This window comes from Argentina silus (assembly GCF_951799395.1).
Source record: "Argentina silus genome assembly, chromosome: 5".
Taxonomy (NCBI): Eukaryota; Metazoa; Chordata; class Actinopteri; order Argentiniformes; family Argentinidae; genus Argentina; species Argentina silus.
This window is the reverse complement of record NC_139659.1, coordinates 11,089,000-11,107,039: the sequence shown is the minus strand read 5'-3', so window position 1 is coordinate 11,107,039 and position 18,040 is coordinate 11,089,000. Positions and strand designations below refer to the sequence as shown.

At 44.7% G+C, this 18,040-nt stretch overlaps 3 protein-coding genes across 4 annotated transcripts in view; all 3 read left to right on the top strand.

Moving 5' to 3' along the window:
- The first annotated feature begins 2,760 nt into the window (after nucleotides 1–2,760).
- On the top strand, nucleotides 2,761–6,632 carry stoml2 (stomatin (EPB72)-like 2). The gene is made up of 10 exons (XM_083669813.1): nucleotides 2,761–2,886; nucleotides 3,394–3,546; nucleotides 3,689–3,788; nucleotides 3,878–3,936; nucleotides 4,076–4,177; nucleotides 4,278–4,412; nucleotides 4,796–4,940; nucleotides 5,092–5,171; nucleotides 5,327–5,455; nucleotides 5,688–6,632. The coding sequence occupies exons 1-10, from the start codon at nucleotides 2,845–2,847 to the stop codon at nucleotides 5,778–5,780; spliced, it is 1,038 nt and encodes a 345-aa protein (XP_083525939.1). The 5' UTR covers nucleotides 2,761–2,844; the 3' UTR covers nucleotides 5,781–6,632.
- A 1,627-nt stretch (nucleotides 6,633–8,259) lies between these two features.
- pigo (phosphatidylinositol glycan anchor biosynthesis, class O) lies at nucleotides 8,260–16,457 on the top strand. Of its 2 annotated transcripts, XM_083669874.1 has the most exons (11): nucleotides 8,260–8,365; nucleotides 8,846–9,324; nucleotides 9,509–9,652; nucleotides 10,541–10,664; nucleotides 11,287–11,446; nucleotides 11,624–11,806; nucleotides 12,062–13,655; nucleotides 13,792–13,995; nucleotides 14,247–14,440; nucleotides 14,527–14,597; nucleotides 15,033–16,457. In XM_083669874.1, exons 2-11 carry the CDS (start codon nucleotides 8,847–8,849, stop codon nucleotides 15,160–15,162), a joined length of 3,282 nt encoding a protein of 1,093 aa, XP_083526000.1. In that variant the 5' UTR covers nucleotides 8,260–8,365; nucleotide 8,846; the 3' UTR covers nucleotides 15,163–16,457. The 2 variants fall into 2 exon arrangements, with proteins under 2 accessions (XP_083526000.1, XP_083526001.1); XM_083669875.1 differs by lacking the exons at nucleotides 8,260–8,365; nucleotides 10,541–10,664 and having other exon boundaries at nucleotides 9,195–9,324.
- An 879-nt stretch (nucleotides 16,458–17,336) lies between these two features.
- unc13bb (unc-13 homolog Bb (C. elegans)) overlaps nucleotides 17,337–18,040 on the top strand; it is a 69,171-nt gene continuing 68,467 nt past the window's right edge. Inside the window, exon 1 of the mRNA XM_083670399.1 lies at nucleotides 17,337–17,564. Coding sequence (XP_083526525.1) covers nucleotides 17,543–17,564 — 22 coding nt within the window. The 5' untranslated portion in view covers nucleotides 17,337–17,542. The remainder of the gene's footprint in view (nucleotides 17,565–18,040) is intronic.

Sequence of the window (18,040 nt, the reverse complement as noted above, 5' to 3'; positions counted from 1 at the left end):
CAAGCCTTTGCAGTCTGCAATGTGATCTAAGGTTAGCTTATGAAGACAGATGAAGAAGGAAGTGAAGGCTTAGTGTTTACTTTGATCCTGCATGGAGCTAAATCTGTCTCCCTTCCAGCTCATTCTCCTATTATATACTGCCAAGTCTCTATGGATCAAGCAAGAGACAGTCTACTCATCCAACACCAGTGAGTAGAGCAGTTGCCTTTTTAGCATGTTTTATCAAAGGGGCAAAGAATATGTGTAATTGCCTTTCCTCATAGGGTTAGAATATCACAACCCAAAACGTATCCTGGCTCCTGACTGCAGAATGTACTGTCCTGGCACACTTGTGTTTCCTTTGTGTTATCATCTCAGACAAGGCTCAACCTATCTAAGAGTTCTCATGAACCTTTTCTTGCATCAAGTTCCATCTTGCATCCATCATTGTGACAGCTCTGCAAACTCTGCCACCTATACACCATTGTGTCACAATTTCACAATTTGACTCCTAGTCTCATTCAACAGCTGCCAGATCTCTGCTCTGATCTTGGGTAAACATATTCCAAGAAGAGAGAACCTGAACCTGATATTGTACTGGCATGAGGGACAGGATATTTCGGTAACCCATTGCACAGTGGCAGCAATCCAGGAAGAGGTCAGTGTTTTGTCTGCAACGACAATGGCATGTAATTAATAAAAGGTCTAGAACTGCAGAAAGCTGATGATGATGTCCAATGGAGGACGGCAGTACCGATGAAGGCTCTCCCTTTTTCATCACTTAACGGTGCTACAAATGTGCTGTGGCTTAACATTAACCTTAAAAAACCCCAGTTGTCCAATCAACTCATGATTATTGGCAAATGTTTAAGTGCAGAAACAATCAAATAATAAAGGCTACTAACAGGATTGCCAAAAGTCCGAAATAAAAATTCCCTGCAGTTCCAAGAATTTGTGGGATCTTGCCAGTGCGGAAGAACAATGGTACACTTACTCTGATCCAGAGGTGAGATAAGCCTATAAAAAGGCTTATCTTGCCCTTATCAACGTATTCAATCACAAATTATCTTGTGCTCTAGTCTTCAGTCTGACGTGGTCAGTCATAATGTGTGTGATTTGATCTTATACTGTGTGCTTAAGGAGAGGCTGCTGGAGATAATTTGTTTATTTCCACAAGGTTAATATTCTACTGGGTGATAAAGAGCCAGAGCTCTGGAAAGTCCCAAGCTAGCTTTGCAACAGTGTGTGAGATAAGGCTGCCTAATTACCACCCTGGCTGACCAGGGGTCAATTAGCTAGAGCTACCAGACTCCCTCACACAACCAGCAGGGGATTCCCAACCTTCTCCTCATGGCATGGAAACTGCTGATCCAACTGTGATTTATCAAAAAACTATCAACAGCTCAACTAAGCTGTGAAAATAGGCTATATAGGGACTCTCTCTATGCTTTTTAGATAGGAGCAGAGCCTCTATGGCAATATACTGCATGGCTCTGGATGGGAGATCGTGAATGGTGCATGTTGTGTGCTAATCAATAGAATTGTATCTATATAGCAACTGAAATAGGCCCAGTTGTTTTGATGTTGAGACACATTGTTTCATATTTTAGTGACACATTAAACTCTCAAGCCGTTGTGGTCCTTGAGTTGGCTGGCTACAGAGCTTATATAAAATGTCAAAGCAGCTTTTCCGAGTCTAACTGACAGGGAGTCCTAATTTTTATCTAAAGAAAATGTGTGTGCTTACTTCAGTTGTCTAAACTGGATGAAGGAATGTAAAGAGGTGGGGTGGAATTATGGATGTTAGACGGTAGGAGAGGATAGATGTGGTAGCTAAATGGAGTTTACCAGGGAGTGATGTGGTTCCATGCTTTTTACAGACACTTGTGCAACACAAGTCGATAGCTCCTCTCTGAGTCCATCTTGTGTTACTGCATGTCAATACTATCCCAATAGTCTTTCCTCTGTTCCTCTTTCTTTCCTTCTTCAAAAACATTTGATCTTATATCTCAGGGGAGAAAAAGCAGGAGAATATCTCAGTGGAGAAACCTTTGATCTTCTCCTACAATGCATTTTGAGATGGAAGCGATTGTAACAGGTGCACACGTCTCAAACCTGCGTTCTCCGTATTGCCAACACATGTGACCGTCACCAAAATGCCCCAATGTTAATCAGCAACGCATCTGGAAGTATTTCAATTTGAGGAGTGAGTTTACCATTTCAACCCGGTTACACAAGGAAGAAGGATGTGAGAAATAGAGCACAGACTATTGCCACGCACAGGGTGACTACATTATTTTATCTAAGTTTAGATAAAACAATGTAGTCTAACATTCAGGACAGGTTTAGACAGAGAAATAGCTCATGGGAATCATAGAAAGAGTCTTGGTGTATGACTGGAGTGGTGTGTGATTAATCACAGAATTTTATTTCAGACTGAATCCCTTTAATTTCTAGGGTTTTTTACAATGGAAGGTGATTAAATGTTAAATTACAAAATGTGATCATGACATGAGTCCTGCCAACAAAAAAATGTCAACAGCAAAAAAAAAAAAAACTAAACACAAAGATTCCATGATTTCCCATACCTACAAATACAAATGTCCATGATATCTGAGTGATGAAATGCTAGTGAATTTGGCCAGTGGACCAGAGATGCTTGCATGGCTGAGTCTGGGTGCGCATGGAACCTTGTTGAACTTCTTCTGTTTCCCCCTCAGAAGGGGGGCGTGTTTTATCGTGCACTATATTTTGATATTGTAACTTTCGTTTCCTGTTCGGCAGAGGGTCAAACACATGAGAATAGAGAGCGGGCCAGAAGATTCATTCATTCTTTCAGGTCAAACACATATTTAGGATTAGAATATGCTGCGAACATTGTTGCGGACCGGCGGTGCCGTTCTAAAGGTATGGCACAGGGTATTTATTTTGCCACCATATAGACACTTTCGTGAGGTTTTAGATATCCAGCTAGCTGACCAACTACGTAGCTAGCTAGCTAGCTGTCACGTGTTTGTCTGTCTAAGTATGCCCAGAGAAGTTTGTCAACAAGCTGGATAAGTTGGCTGCAACCTCATTAATACTTACCATTACAAAGATCCTAAATTGGCATCCCAGACATTCCATATTATGAAAACGTATATAGTAGCAAAGGTAACTTGCTAACTAATGTCTGTGAAAGTGGTGATATTGAACAGTAAGACAGATACATTATATAATTTCATATATATCTGTTACAACCATTCTATGCATATTGAGTACGTTCATGAATGTTACAGGTTTTATGCCTTTATTAATATGGTTCATAGTAAACTGTCAGAGCTTTCATTCAACCGTGAGTGAGTGAGTACAGGCTAGGTAACTGTCAGTATAACATGATGTCTAGGTAATGTGTTTGTTATTGCTTGCTTGCAGCATTCCCAGAGGACTGTTCCACAGTTGTGGGTGACACCGGCCCAGCAGCGATGGGCCTCCAGCCTGCCCATGAACACTGTGGTTCTCTTTGTACCACAACAGGAGGCCTGGGTTGTGGAGAGGATGGGCCGCTTTCACCGGATTCTAGTACCGGTAGCTTGTCAAATCATCTCCTAACTAGCTAGCTGCTGATGCTTGATGATTGTTATGCAGTATTATTATCTGACATTCTCACACAGTGACACTGTATTATTCAGATGTATGTGGGTTTTTTTCTGTTCTTTGTTTCCTGTAGGGATTGAATTTCCTCATCCCAATACTGGACAAAATTCGTTATGTGCAAAGTCTTAAAGAGATAGTTATTGATGTTCCAGAGCAGTCTTCTGTTTCTTTAGGTAAGTAACATCTCTGTAATGTCACTGTCCCTCTCACTGCCAATCCCCATCCCTGGATTAGCCTAACTGCTACCCCGTTGTCCCCACAGATAATGTGACGCTACAGATTGATGGAGTCCTCTATCTAAGAATAATGGATCCTTTTAAGGTATGTCTGTCAAGATTGTTGATCTCTGAGTCTTAAAGATGCAACTGAAAGGAAAGGTTTGCTGGGTTATACTAAACTGATTACAGTTATGGATATGTTGGAGGCAAAACATTGATAAGAGAGATATGCTTCCTCCTAGGCCAGCTATGGAGTGGAAGACCCAGAATACGCTGTCACACAACTGGCTCAGACCACCATGCGTTCAGAGCTGGGAAAACTAACACTGGATAAAGTGTTCAGGGTGAGGGAGCCCTTTGGTATACAAATCATGGATGTTGCACTGAGATTTGGATTTGCCTTATTATTGTCCTTATTGTCTTTCCTTTCCCCTTTTTCTCCAGGAAAGAGAGTCCCTTAATTCCAACATAGTTCACTCCATCAATCAGGCGTCAGATGATTGGGGAATCCGTTGCCTACGTTATGAAATCAAGGACATACATGTTCCACCCCGTGTCAAAGAATCCATGCAGATGCAGGTGAGAGAGGCAGACCTTGAGAATGAATGGGGCCTTGTGCCCCACACTCCAGTTGGCGAGTTGTGAACCAAAATGAAGAGTGCATTGGTGCACTTGAGATTACGTTTACATTTGACATTCAGCATTTATCCAAAGCGACTTACAAGTACATTTGTCTAAAGTAAGTGAATCATTGATTCATCATAAGCAACAATCTATGCTATGACCAGGTGTCATTGGCAGTCACAATGCTAGAAAAAGGAAGGATTATTATTTTATTTTTTAGTATTTTTATTAGTTTTTGCTCTACAGATGAACGACAGTTTACAGTACACCATTATAGGATCAATCATACAGTGGAGACATTGTGTACGTGTGTACTCCTATTCATTGTCATTGTGCAGGTGGAGGCAGAGCGCAAGAAGAGAGCCACCGTGTTGGAATCGGAAGGGACAAGGGAAGCAGCCATTAACATTGCTGAGGGCCACAAACAAGCTCAGATCCTGGCATCCGAAGGACAGAAAGCAGAGCAGATCAACAAAGCAGCCGGTAGGTTGATGATATGCGTGTCAGGTTAACTTCGTGAGATGAGTCAATAAGGACCTGATGGAGTCTCATGGCTTTCATGAAGTAGAGATGCTACGAAAGGCTGGACTGCTGTTTCTATGGATTGTTATTGACTTTTGCTGTCTTTATCCAGGCGAGGCCAACGCTGTCCTAGCCAAAGCAGAGGCCAAGTCTAAGGCCATTCGGCTGTTGTCAGACGCCCTGACTGAACGGGTAAAGTAGCTGTAGCTCGAGTACTACATCATGGATGATGTAGCTAAGGCATTCCAGAACACATACGGTCTACACAGTGTGCAACTTGTGTTATCGAGGTGGAGGTGGAGTGTTGTTCATAGTCTCTAATGGGGCACTGATTTTGTTTTGGACAGAATGGAAATGCAGCAGCCTCCCTCAGCATTGCCGAGCAGTACGTATCTGCTTTCTCCAACCTCGCCAAACAGTCCAACACTATTCTGCTGCCCTCCAACGCTGCCGACGTCAGCAGCATGGTCACACAGGTCTGTTTTTATTTCTTTGTCGTGTTGCTGTATGCTCTGTCGCTGTGTCCATTTTATTTGTCTAACATGCTTATTCTACAGCTATTAGCGCCGTACTTAGGTAGACGGAAAATTACACTTGAACATATCCATACACGTGTCCTTCAGAGCAGGGGACCGACTCGTACGACCTTGTCCGTCCTTTAAAGTACACTTTCAGACTTGCGTCACAATCTTTGTATCCCTCTTTTAGGCCATGACCATATATGGCTCCCTAGCCAAGCAGAGCCCGCAAACGTTGGAAAGCGTGGCCCAAGATGTGTTGATGGAGGACAAGAAAGAATAGCACCCCCAGCAGTGCAGTAGCGAAGGACATCAACACCACTGAGAGCAGAAACAGACAGAGAACCAGAAGAAGCAGTGCCAGAAAACCATGAGGCTCAAGGGCATTGCCTGGTTGGCCCCATCAACCATCACTGTCTGGACCAACGGGCACACCACCCACTGCAGAGTGCTTGACATTGAAAGAGATGGACAGGAAAATAACTTTACAACTTTGTGAATGCTTAGAGGCCTGGAAAGATCAACATTTGGGAGGATTCCTGTCACTTCAAATCTATGCGCTATAATAATGATACCCTTGCATCACAGGAAGTACCATGGGGGGACCAGTACATCCATCGATGATGCACCACGTTCTGGTGCATCTGGTGGAACGAGCTTTATCACTTTCTGAATGACGTACATCATACTTCTAAGTCAAATTATACAAGCTGTTTGGATGTTGTACTGTTGCTGTGATACACGTTCTTTCTATGCATCACTATTTGTTTTTCCCATTTTGTGTTCATGTCATGAATGATTGACAGGATAAAGTGAGAGCTTGTCAAGCTGATGAGAGGACAATGCAGTTTACCCCTCCATATTTTACATTTGTTTAATTTATAATTGTCTACATTATTTAAGTCCCTAAAACATGTTGGGTTAAATTAGTTTGGGTGATATTGTCTCAAAGCACTTGTAAGACTTGTAAGAAAATATTGGATATATTTCTATTTGCCAATTTCAGAGGATAAACCAATACAGGATAATGTTGGTCAGTCGTGTCCAGTTTCATGATGGCAATGTCACCCGTAAAGGAATTCTGACGGGTTAGGAAATATTGCTATACATACCATCACAATAAATCTCATATCTGAAAAGCATTGATTTTACTGTTTTTATGGGAAACAGGGAAAAGGGGTGTGGAGTGCTTCATACCTGGGCCCTTGAACTGAGCCCTTACAGGTCCAGTATGATGTTTTTAGCCTTAAAATGGTGCTAAATGGCCATATTAAATTGGTAGCCATCAAGGAATGAGATCACACGATGAAGAACGTTCAGTGAAGAGTGCTGTTTTAGTGAAAAGAAAATTTCAGATAAGGCACTTTGAATTGTATGACCCCAGTAAAGAACCAGCAACATTTTCCAAGACGTTATACACAAACACCTAATCTGCATTCTAGTGGTGCCGAGTAGAGTGGTGCCAGAGATTAATTGAAATCATTGAAAAATATTTCTCCATAGTCCATTACTCTGGGGTAATACTATGGCATCAGAGCAATAGTGGTTCCTTGATCCACTATTGGAGCTCAGAGAACACAGATCGCATACACTGCCTCTCGAACCTGCTGTGCTGTCTGCAAGGGCTGTGTTTCTACGAGCGCACTGGTTCGGTCTACACCCCAAGTCCACTAGTTGTTCCGAAAATGAGATAGGCTATCTCATAACAATAATAATAAATAAATGATCAACATTAACAAATAGTGAAATGTTGAGGGTGGGGTTTTACAATCGTCTGATATGGCCTGTATGTTTATACAAATATAATGTGTAATAAGCATGTGTAAGATAACATGTAAATTGCACCAGTATGTACATTTTAAACATCCAAATTACTTTTTCAAAATTGTATATACGTTCTGATGGGTAATTTGTCATTATTTAAGCAAAAACAACAGAAAAGATCCGATCACTTTTCATTCATCTCTTAATCCGCGCTTTTATTTTGAAGCCGCGAAAACGGCGAAGGCGAAAGTGTTAATGTAGCTTTAATGACCTGCCGAGTTCAGAACACAGCCGCTGTCTGTCTGGCAGCAGTGGAACTCCGCCCACCCACCTCGGGTGTATGGAAATAACGATTTCTTCAAAATAAAAGCGCCCACGTTAAACTTGTTTAAGCATTTATAAATAGTAAATATGGATAAAGGAACCACAAATGATATGTAACCATATCTGTAAATAAACATTTACTGCTATCAATATACTATTTGTGTTTTTAAGGGTTTGCAATTCTTCATTCATTCAATGACCCTGATGAAAGATTGCTGCACTGCATAGGGGACACATAATGGACTGTACAAAAAACATTTTCCAAGGCTAAACATGATTTATACTACCACTCTACTCATCAGCACTTCTAGAATATGAATCAAGTGAGTTTCAACCATGAGGGTGTCATACAATCATCTGAATTCATCTCTGGTACCACTCTACTTGGCAACACTTCTAAATTGCAATGAACGAAATGCACATGAATGACTTTGGCTAAACTTGATACATGCTGTGATAGCTGTCAGGCGAGCAGGCAAGCAACTTGAAACTCTCGTAGATAAACGTGAGTTGACTTCGGGATTACGGCGATAGCCATCTACCATCCACAGCCAATGAAATGGAATGGAGTTACAATGTAAGGTGACCGTGTGGGGACATGCGTTTCCGCTCTGCACTCATGCAGATGAATGAATAACTGAGCTGGAGTCCAAATGAAGGTAAGAGGGGCGTATTTTCGCTCTCTGTGTACCCGAGGCACCTATCTCTCTGCTGGGTATTGTGTATACACGCGTTAACGACTGCCCCTGGCTGAGAGAGGACAAAACGGAGTCCCACAAGGTCAGTAGTTGTGGCTGGCTAGCCTCGGTAGCTAGCCGACTAGTTAGCTTGCCGCGAAACAGCTTCATAGCAAATGATGAGCGGTATGATTGCTGCATTTCAAACAGCGGACCGATATCTGAGTAGCAGCGAGCTAATTCGGATCCAATGATTCAGCTCTCAAAAAGCAAACAGAATAACTTAACTGATGATGGGTCCTGCTGAGTGCTGCCTGCCACTGACATGGTTCTCTGAAGCTTTTTCTGTTATGCTAATACCACACTCTGTACACCCGGTTATTCAGTCATCTCTCTGCATTATGTTTTTTTTTTATGTCCATTATTAGCACTGCATTATCCATGAGAAATCTGTGAATGTCACTTCATTTTAACAGCTTGTACTGAGTGAGCTGTATTTCTATAGCTACTTACAAACCCGAGGTCATGCTCAGCTGTCTGCAAATTGGACACATTTGACCCCGTCTGTCCCCTGTTCCCCCAGGATGAAGAGACTCCCCATCCTAGCCCTGCTCCTGTGGATGTGTGCAGTGTTCTACGTGGGCATCTTCCTGTTTGTGGGTGGCTTCCTGTTGGTGAGGCTGGAGGTTAACCGGACAAGCACCTGTGAGGATGTGTTGCTCCCAGGGGGTGACCTGGGGGCCTTCTGCCCTGGCCAGCCACGCTTTCGTAGGGCTGTGATTGTGGTTATAGATGCCCTGAAGATCGACTTTGCCCGTTTTGACCCCACCAACACAGAGCCCCGCCCTTATGAGAACAAGCTACCTGTGCTTGAGGAAATGACCTCATCTCGGCCCTCCCATGCCCGTTTATACCCCTTCCGTGCTGACCCTCCCACTACCACTATGCAGAGGATCAAGGGCTTTACCACTGGCTCCCTGCCCACCTTCATTGACGTGGGCAATAACTTTGCTTCCAATGCCATCTTGGAGGACAACCTAATTCACCAGCTGGGGCAAGTGGGTAAGTAGCGTTCTAATGGTGGGCCAGTCTGCCATTGAGTAAGTCACACATACAAGTTAGCTTAAGTTCAGAAAGGTAGGAGATATGGAGCTTATTAAGGAAATGTTGGGAATTCAGCCCCAGGAAGTTCTGACAACCTTTGACTAATGCCCGCCTTGACCCCCCCCCCCCCCCCCCCCCAAAGGCAAGCGTGTGGTCTTCATGGGCGATGACACATGGGAAAGTCTCTTCCCCAAAAAGTTCCATCGCTCCCTGCCCTTCCCCTCTTTCAATGTCAAGGATCTGCACACCGTGGACAATGGCATCCTCCAGCACCTGTACCCCACCAGTACGTATTAGCGCTGCAGCCACACACAATCACAAATATATTGTCAATCAGGTGTGGTTGAAGATGTAGTTGTTTCACTCACTTTAGATGAAAAAGAGCATCTGCTGAATGACTAAATTGTAAATGTATGGTTGACTTCTTGCTCTTATTATTATTATTATTATTATTATTATATTATTATTATTATAACCTTTGTTTAACCAGGAAAAGTCTCATTGAGATTAAAAATCTATTTTACTAGAGCCTCCTGGCCAAGACAGGCAACAGCACAATTAACAGGATTGCAGACATAATATCAAAAATATTCATCAATATTTGTCACAAGTCATCAACATCAGGGATCAAACAGGGGCAATATGAATCAGCCAAAACTTCTACAGCCAGATGTGCCTGCCTCCAAGTCATTTAGAATTACTTTAAGTGCATCAAGTGAAACCAGCTCCCGAGGTAATTTTGCAACTGATTCCAAGTAGAGGGAGCAGCATACATACCCCCTTTTTCCCAGATCAGTACAGACTTTAGGGACAGATAGTAGGAATATGTCCTGGGAGTGAAGACAATATCTTCCCATACTTTTCTGAAGGATGTAGATCCGTAGGTAAGATAGAAGCAGACCAAGAATAGTCTTATAAATAAAAAATATGCCAATGGTTAAGTCTACGGGTGGACAAGGCTGTCCATCCAACCCGAGCATACAAAGACCATTGGTGAGTAAGGGCTTTAAAATTTGTAATGAACCTCAGTGCTCCATGGTGGACAGTATCCAGCGTGTAGGCATTGCAAAGATGCATGCATGTATATAACACCGCCATAGTCAAGCACAGACATAAAGGTGGCAGCAACAAGTCTCCTTATCTGCCTCTCTACCTCTCGTCTCTCTCCTCTTAGTGGTGGGTGATGATTGGGATGTGCTGGTGGCTCACTTCCTAGGCGTGGATCACTGTGGCCACAGGTTTGGCCCCGACCACCCATCCATGGCTGACAAGCTCACTCAGATGAACAGGGTCATCAGGTCAGTGAGGACTGGTACTCCTTATTCCTTATTGTTATTGATAATAGCAAACATGCATAAAGATGGCGCCCTCCACACACATACCACAGGGCAATGCAAACGTTCTGTCAGTGCATCATTGTCTTATCATTTAGAAAAAAAGTCGATGTGATGGAGCAACTTTTCTTGCTCCTGTGCATTCCGAATAATACGAACATAAGATGCCATAATCTTTATTGTTATTCTCCATCTCCCTGCTACAGCACCACTGGAACTGTATCAGTAACTAAAGTCAAATCAAATCACATTTTATTTGTCACGTACTGTACAGCGCATACAGCCGTAATTGACATAGTGAAATGGTTTGGGACCTTGCTCCTCGCTCAACAACAGTCGACAACAATCAACAATCTGTGATACAATATAATATAGTCATAAAAAAGTGACAATAGTAGTGCATAAGGGTGTAGTGTAAGTAGCAATAGTGACAACAGGCTATATTTGTGGAAATCCCTACATAGATGTAGTAGTAGTAGTAGTAGTATAGGTCAGGTATGATCATTGACATCAGTGTAACTCATCCACGATGACTCAGCCTTTCACTGAGAGTCCAACTCTTTATCTTTGTCATCCTGTCCGCCAGGTCTGTAATCGACCTTCTGCAGAATGACACCTTGCTAGTGGTGATGGGAGATCACGGCATGACAGACACAGGAGACCACGGCGGGGAGAGCCAGAAGGAGACCGATGCTGCCATCTTCCTTTACGGCCGAGCCCCCCTCTTCCCAGCATCCCCGTCCCAGGTGAGCATAGCAGACGCAGCCATCCCTGTTATATCCATATATCCATCAAATGATATGAATACATTCAGAGAAAGTCTCTTGATGGGGAAGAAACACTGTTTTGTATAATTCCTCCACATTGAATGATCATTGCCATGTCTCTCCATGGTGTTCCATCTATCTGCTTATCTATCGTAGAGTGAGCCTGAGGTGGTGCCCCAGACAGATCTGGTACCTACCCTGGCGCTGCTCCTGGGTGTGCCCATCCCCTACAGTAATGTGGGACAGGTGCTGCTGCCTCTGTTCGCTGCAGAGGGACAGACAGATGTTGCACCAGCAGGACTCAGCCAGGCAGAGGCGCTGTGGATCAATGCCAAACAGGTAATAGCTTAACCTTCGGAAGAGGTACTGTACTCTAGAACTGGAAACTCTTTCCCTAGTCAAACTCAGTAGAGAATGATTTCATCAATGACTTTGGTGTACACAGCAGTATTCATGTCAAAGACACAGAAATGCATGTATGAATAATATTCAAGGATACGCAGGACTTTCGCATTTACATTCTGAGCTTAGGCGACCTGTGGGTTTGCATACAAGCTTGCGCTCATTCATTTTTCCACGCTTTCTGTTTTGAAGGTCAACCGTTTCCTGGAAACCTATTCGAGCATGGCCAAAGACATTCCTCCAGAGAGTCTGTCTCAGCTGCAGGCTGATTTCTCCCGCCTCTCCTCAGAGTACCTCAGTACTGTCAGAGAGGGGCGCTCTCCCACCCCGGAGCTGTTGGCCTCTATGCAGGCCTACTTGACCTCTGTCCGGGACACCTGCCGAGCCACCTGGGCCCGCTTCAACCCTGCCAAGATGGCTGCCGGGATAGCTGTCCTGGCGTGTGCTTGTGTGCTGTGTTACGTCCTCTCCGAGCTGTCCTCTGTGCTGGTCAGGGAGAGTGGTCTGCTGAAGGTCCCTCTAGTGGCGGGGTCAGTGTTGGGGGCGTGTGTAGCTGCGGGTCAGTTGTTTAGCCAGGGCTATGCTGAGGCGTCATGGTGCCTGTGTGCTGCTACCCTCTCCTCTGAGTTGCTGTTCCTCTGGAAGGCCAGGCGGGCCAGGGCATCTGCAGGGGCTGAGAGTGGCTCTGTCCTCCCTAAGCGTGGCTGGCAAAATTTTCCTAGCCTTCTAACCCCGCCCCTCCTGGTGCTCTTCCTACGCTGCAGCTCCCTGCTCTCTGACAGTTACGTGATAGCAGAGGGGCGTGTCGTCACGTTTCTGCTCTTCTCTCTGGGCCTCTACGTCCTCTTCCACCTAAACTGGGACGGCCTCCTACTACCCCCCAGCCCTGACCCCCAGAAACCCCCCGGTCTGCTGCCCTCCCCGGTCCTGTCCCCTTCAGCGGTGAGGAGGGAGAGCAGCACCTTCCTGGCCTGCCTGGGGGTCCTAGTGGGCTCCCTTTACCTCTCCCTCTCCTTCCACGGCTGCCGGGAGGAGCAGGGCTCCTGCCAGCCCTCTTCGTTCCTCTCGCCCCTCTCCAGGGTGCAGGACAGCCGTCTGCGGAATCTGCACTACCTCCTCTCCCTGGCCTCACTGGGCATCTGGACCTACCTGCTGCGCCGCTGGATGCGTCACTACGGCAACCTGAACAGCCCCGGTGGAGCAGTGTTCACGGCGCGTTGGATCATCCCCCTCCTGTCAGTCTGCATGGGGCTCCACTGGGCTGTGAGCTCCACACCAGAGGACAGCTTCAGGAGCCTGGCAGAGCTGATCTCCCTGGCCCAGCAGGCTCTCCCCAGGGCTGCCTTCTCCCTCCTCGGCCTGGGGGTGGCCCTCCTCTGGCTCGACCCAATGACTGTGCTTGTAAAAACCCGGGCGGCGGCCACTAACCGGGGCCTGTCGACGCTCCCACCGCCCCGCTACCGGGCCAGCACCGGCATCAGCACCCAGGCAGAGCTGCACCACCTCATCCCCCAACTCTACCAGCGCATGAGGCGCTCCCTGGAGGACGGTGAGCCGGCTGGTGCCCTGGAGGGAGACGGCCGGCCCGCCGTTGAGGCCTACGGCCTGGGCACGGTGTACTCTGCCCCCCTGGTTCTACTGTGTGGCCTGCTGGGCCTGGGCCTGCTCCTACTGCATCCAGAGGGCATGGCGCTGTCCTTCCTCCTGCTGCTCTTGGAGATGGGCGCCTTGCTTCACATACATGCCTCCTCCACTACCCTCAACGCCCTGCAGGGGGGGCACTCTGGTAAGTTTAGTGTCAGTCTGCTTACAATGACTCTAATTCTTTTTGCGTATGTTGCCTAGAGCTACTCTACAGAGAGAATTTATGGATCTCCTATACATCCTATACATGTACTTGTTTCCTTCCCTCCCTCCATCAGATGGCTTCAATGTTCCCTGGACCCCGATTGTGCTGTGGTCCCTGGCTGCCACTCAGTTCTTCCATGCCACAGGACACCTGCCTACGTTCCCCTCCATCCAGTGGGGTGCTGCCTTTGTGGGTTTCCCACATGGGCACACGGGCACCTTACTGCCTGCCTCACTGGTCACTCTCAACACCTTTGCCTCACACATCCTGTTTGCAGGTACCATTTCATACACAGGGTCGTGATGTGAAAAGAATGTGTATTGTTAACATTAACATGGTGGTTCATATTGCTGATAAGGAAGTGTCTCAATCTCCTGATGTTATTTCAGCCTCAAAAAAAGTGTGTAAAATGAAGCTCAAAGCAACACTAAGTGAATTGATTGATTTGTAGACCTGAATGCTGATGTACATGAAGTGTAGCCTTGTGTACCTGTATATGTACCTGTATGTGTATGTCTTTGTCTGTAGTGGGTTGCCCGCTGCTCCTGTTCTGGCCACTGGTGTGTGAGGTGCGCGGGGGACGTGGGGGAAGAGGAGGAGGTGCAGGAGGAGAGGAAGGGGAGGATGCTGTCATGGAGATGAGACTGAGGGAGAGTCCCCAGCAGTTCAGCTCTGCCCTTCTACAGCTCTCAACACGCTACCTCTTTATTAATGGGGCACAGGTAAAGATACACACGCACACACGCGCACACACACACACACACCAACAACTTAACTCAACTCATGATCTCTTTTCCCCTCTCCTCAGCTGTTTGCATCAGTCTGTGCAGCTGCTATCCTCAGGAGACACCTCATGGTGTGGAGGGTTTTCGCACCCAAGTAAGTACCTGCATGGATTTCCAACTCAGCGTCCCAATTCTCGAAAATTTTCCCTGAAGTGTACACTTGTCCACTCCCCATACACAGATCTAAAGCATATGATTGGTGTAAACACAGGCTAATACATCAATGCTCTGCTTTGAATCTGTGTTGGGGAGCGGACAAGTGTACTCTTTAGGGAAGAGGAAGAAGAATTGGGTTGCAGGGCTACTTTCACAGACTTACTGTAGAGGCTTTTAGGGTCACTGCATGGCTAGTAGCCTCATGTCCTTTCTCCCCAGACATGCTCTATGTGACAATGTGTGTGTATATGCAATTACGGTCATCACAATTACAACGGAACACCTATCACAGTGTGTTTGCAGTCTGCGTGTCTGGTCTTCTCTACCATGTTATTGACCACTGCGCCCCTCCTCCTTCTTCCCAACCTGGCAGGTTGATGTTCGAGGCCTCAGGGTTCCTGGTGAGCACTCTCTTCGTGCTCATTGGGGTCGTCCTGGTGATGAGGGTGGATGTGGCAGTGAGCCACTGGTTTAAGAGACTCATCCCAGAGACCGCCAGGTAGCGCTGCCACTGCACTGCACTGCAGCAACCTCCATCTACCCTATACACCCTGATTCTGGAACCAGGTTGCACATAAGCCGCCATAAGGACTGCCATGAAGATCTGCCATAAGGACTAACCGCTGAGAGAGACTTGTGTGAAATGTCCTCTTGGCTCCAAGGTACTTCTTGCCTCTTGCTCCATCAGAGGGACGTCAATGGAACCTTATACGGTGGACTTGTTTGTGGGTGTCAATACTCCAAACTCTCAAAAACCATCGAAGGACATTTGTAATACTGTATTCATGTATGGGAGAGATCCACACCTTCACAGCATTGTAATTGTATTGCCAACAAGGTGGCCAGTTAGTGATGTTGTTTACAGAATAGACGGGAAAGGGTATTTGGGATCCACAAATGCTCTCTGGTTATTTGAGACGGGTAAACAGGAAATGGGTTGATACTGTGCAAAAGCCCAGTGTTAAGCAATGAATGAATCCATCCCTGCGAAGTGCATTATTTCTGTCATCGAAGTATCTGCTGAAGTACGTGATCAATTCTTGTGTTTTATAACGTTTTTATGTTTTTGTATTTTAAAAACGTTTAATAATCTATGCTCATGGTTACTGCCAAGACCGACAATATCACAGTAACTCACAACATCAGCAATAACTGTCTTAACTAATTTCTCCTGGTTTAACTTCTTGAAGTAGTAATATTTATAATGTTTTTTTTTATCACGATTCAAACTAATGTTTTCTAATCACAAATATTTGTGTAAGTAGTCTTAAATGGGCCAGTGGTATACACCTTGTCCGTGGAGCAGGTGATTAGCTTTAATGAATGCCTTGTGTGTGATGTGATTAAAAAAGAAAAAAAAAAAAAAAAAACGGTTGAAACCCAGGATATAAGCATTGACTGTTTATTTATTTCTGTGGTTACTTTTTTTTGGTCTCTGGACAAAGACGTAGAATATGTTACAGTTCTTAACTGTTACCAGCAACTAAAACGAATAAAGAAATGCATGAAATGGAAGGGATGTTGAGCTCAGGTTGAACTAGCCCCAGTGCAATAGAGCTGCCATGCTCAAGTTGTTGTGCTAGGTGAATGATCGCTGTCTGTCTGGAGGTGGTGTGTACTGTGATGATACCAACCGTAGTGATACTGGTATGCCTTGTTGATGATGATTGGGTATGGGTTCAGTTGGCACAATTATTCTTTTAAAAATGCATTTGTTTAATATATAACACATGAACTATGTTGATTTTACTTATTGTGAAAATCGAATAATAATAAAAAAAAGTCTACAACAATGACATTTCTGTGTCTGCTGGAACTATAGATTGATGATGTTTCCTCATGGTATTTTTGTTCTCATCATTTTATCGAAAAAACAACAAATTATCGTATTTTTAAGCCCACTGATTAAGAGGAGAAAGTCACTGTTGACGTTTGCCAATACCTTGGTGGTATAGAGAGACCACCCTTCCTTGTCCGATTAGCTCATGACTTACACCAGTAGGCTGTGCTCTTTTCACACATTGTACATGGAGGTCCGTATTCACGTCACATTCCTCCTTTACTTTCTCTTTGAGTGTAACTCTTATTACTGTAGATTCCATATCACATTAGGCCCCGGGGCGGGGTGGGGGCATACTGATCTTATTAATTTGTACAATTAAAAATAAAATATTTTCTTGGAACGTTTATATGTGGTTGTCAGTTTCTTGGAGGACTGGATATGATTTGTCAGTAGCACTCATGAAGTGAGTGGTTGTGGTATGAGTGCCCTATCAATTACCAATCAATTAACTGTCTGATACAGTTAACGAACTATGCGCTGTGCTGATGATCTATACACGACTGTAATTATACAAATACATACAGAAATAAACTTCAAATGTAAAAGAAAGTTATTATGCCTATATTAGTTTATTTACAGCAATATTTTAGACAAGATTTGAATTGCGCAGAGTATTTGGAATATTGATTGGGAAAGATAAGTCCGTGTCACCTGTTCGGTGTTTCTACCGCTGAAGCCTCTAGTTATTGATTGGTCAGAACCCTCTCTATTGCCCGCCCTATTAGAAAATAATGACACCTCAATGGATAGTACAGCTGTCATTTAGAAGTATCTCAGCTCCGCTCTACCAACTCTGTGCCCTCAGGTTGTCCTAATGAATTTTGTCATGGCGTGCCCGTGGCAGGGGGCTATTGCTCTCTGCCGAAGCTTTGCTTCGCCCCTTCCAGCATCTCAAGCCCACCTGTAACACTACGAATTCTGCGGGAACTTCTGAACAATGATTGGATATACTGTATGCGAAGTTATCGGACTATATCTCTGCTAAGAGGTTGAGTTAATTGTGAAACTATACGAGGGACTGTCAGAGAACAGCTTTTGCCATGTCTTTACTTTGTGTGAGAGGTGAGTTTGCCCTTTTCTTGAAATAGATTTTGACACCTCTAGAAGGAATCACACGATGGTTGGAAGTGAAGTAGAGTGTGAGAGCTTGTTTTGTATAGGGGACCTGTAACGGTTCAACTTTTGCTCCCGTGATTGTTTTGTCTTGTTGTTTGAAGATAATGTATTTCCTTTTTGTTTTTACATCAGAACGATTGAAAATATATCATTTTAAAACGTGTTCATAATTTAGCTTAATTTAAGTTGGTCATTTAGTTCGAACGTCCTTTGGAGGGTATTATAGTGTTTACATAATTTGGAGATGAGATCGAGTCGTCAACACCAGTACCAGCTGTTTTCTATAAAGGTCTGTCAGCTTTAACTACTAAGCTGAATGCCCTATTTGACTAATTTCCGCCTAAAAACCACACCCAAACTAAACTGCTTTTAATATTAGAAAAATGATCAGATGCAAAAACACGATGCCATTTGATGGGTAA

Excerpts from the sequence above, each read along its gene's own strand:
- pigo (XM_083669874.1), top strand. The coding sequence starts at position 8,847 with ATGAAGAGACTCCCCATCCTAGCCCTGCTCCTGTGGATGTGTGCAGTG. Across the intron at positions 11,807-12,061 it reads TGTGGATCAATGCCAAACAG|GTCAACCGTTTCCTGGAAAC; the intron begins GTAATAGCTTAA and ends TCTGTTTTGAAG. Across the intron at positions 14,441-14,526 it reads TCTTTATTAATGGGGCACAG|CTGTTTGCATCAGTCTGTGC; the intron begins GTAAAGATACAC and ends CCCTCTCCTCAG.
- stoml2 (XM_083669813.1), top strand. The coding sequence starts at position 2,845 with ATGCTGCGAACATTGTTGCGGACCGGCGGTGCCGTTCTAAAG. Across the intron at positions 2,887-3,393 it reads CCGGCGGTGCCGTTCTAAAG|CATTCCCAGAGGACTGTTCC; the intron begins GTATGGCACAGG and ends GCTTGCTTGCAG. Across the intron at positions 5,456-5,687 it reads TCAGCAGCATGGTCACACAG|GCCATGACCATATATGGCTC; the intron begins GTCTGTTTTTAT and ends TCCCTCTTTTAG.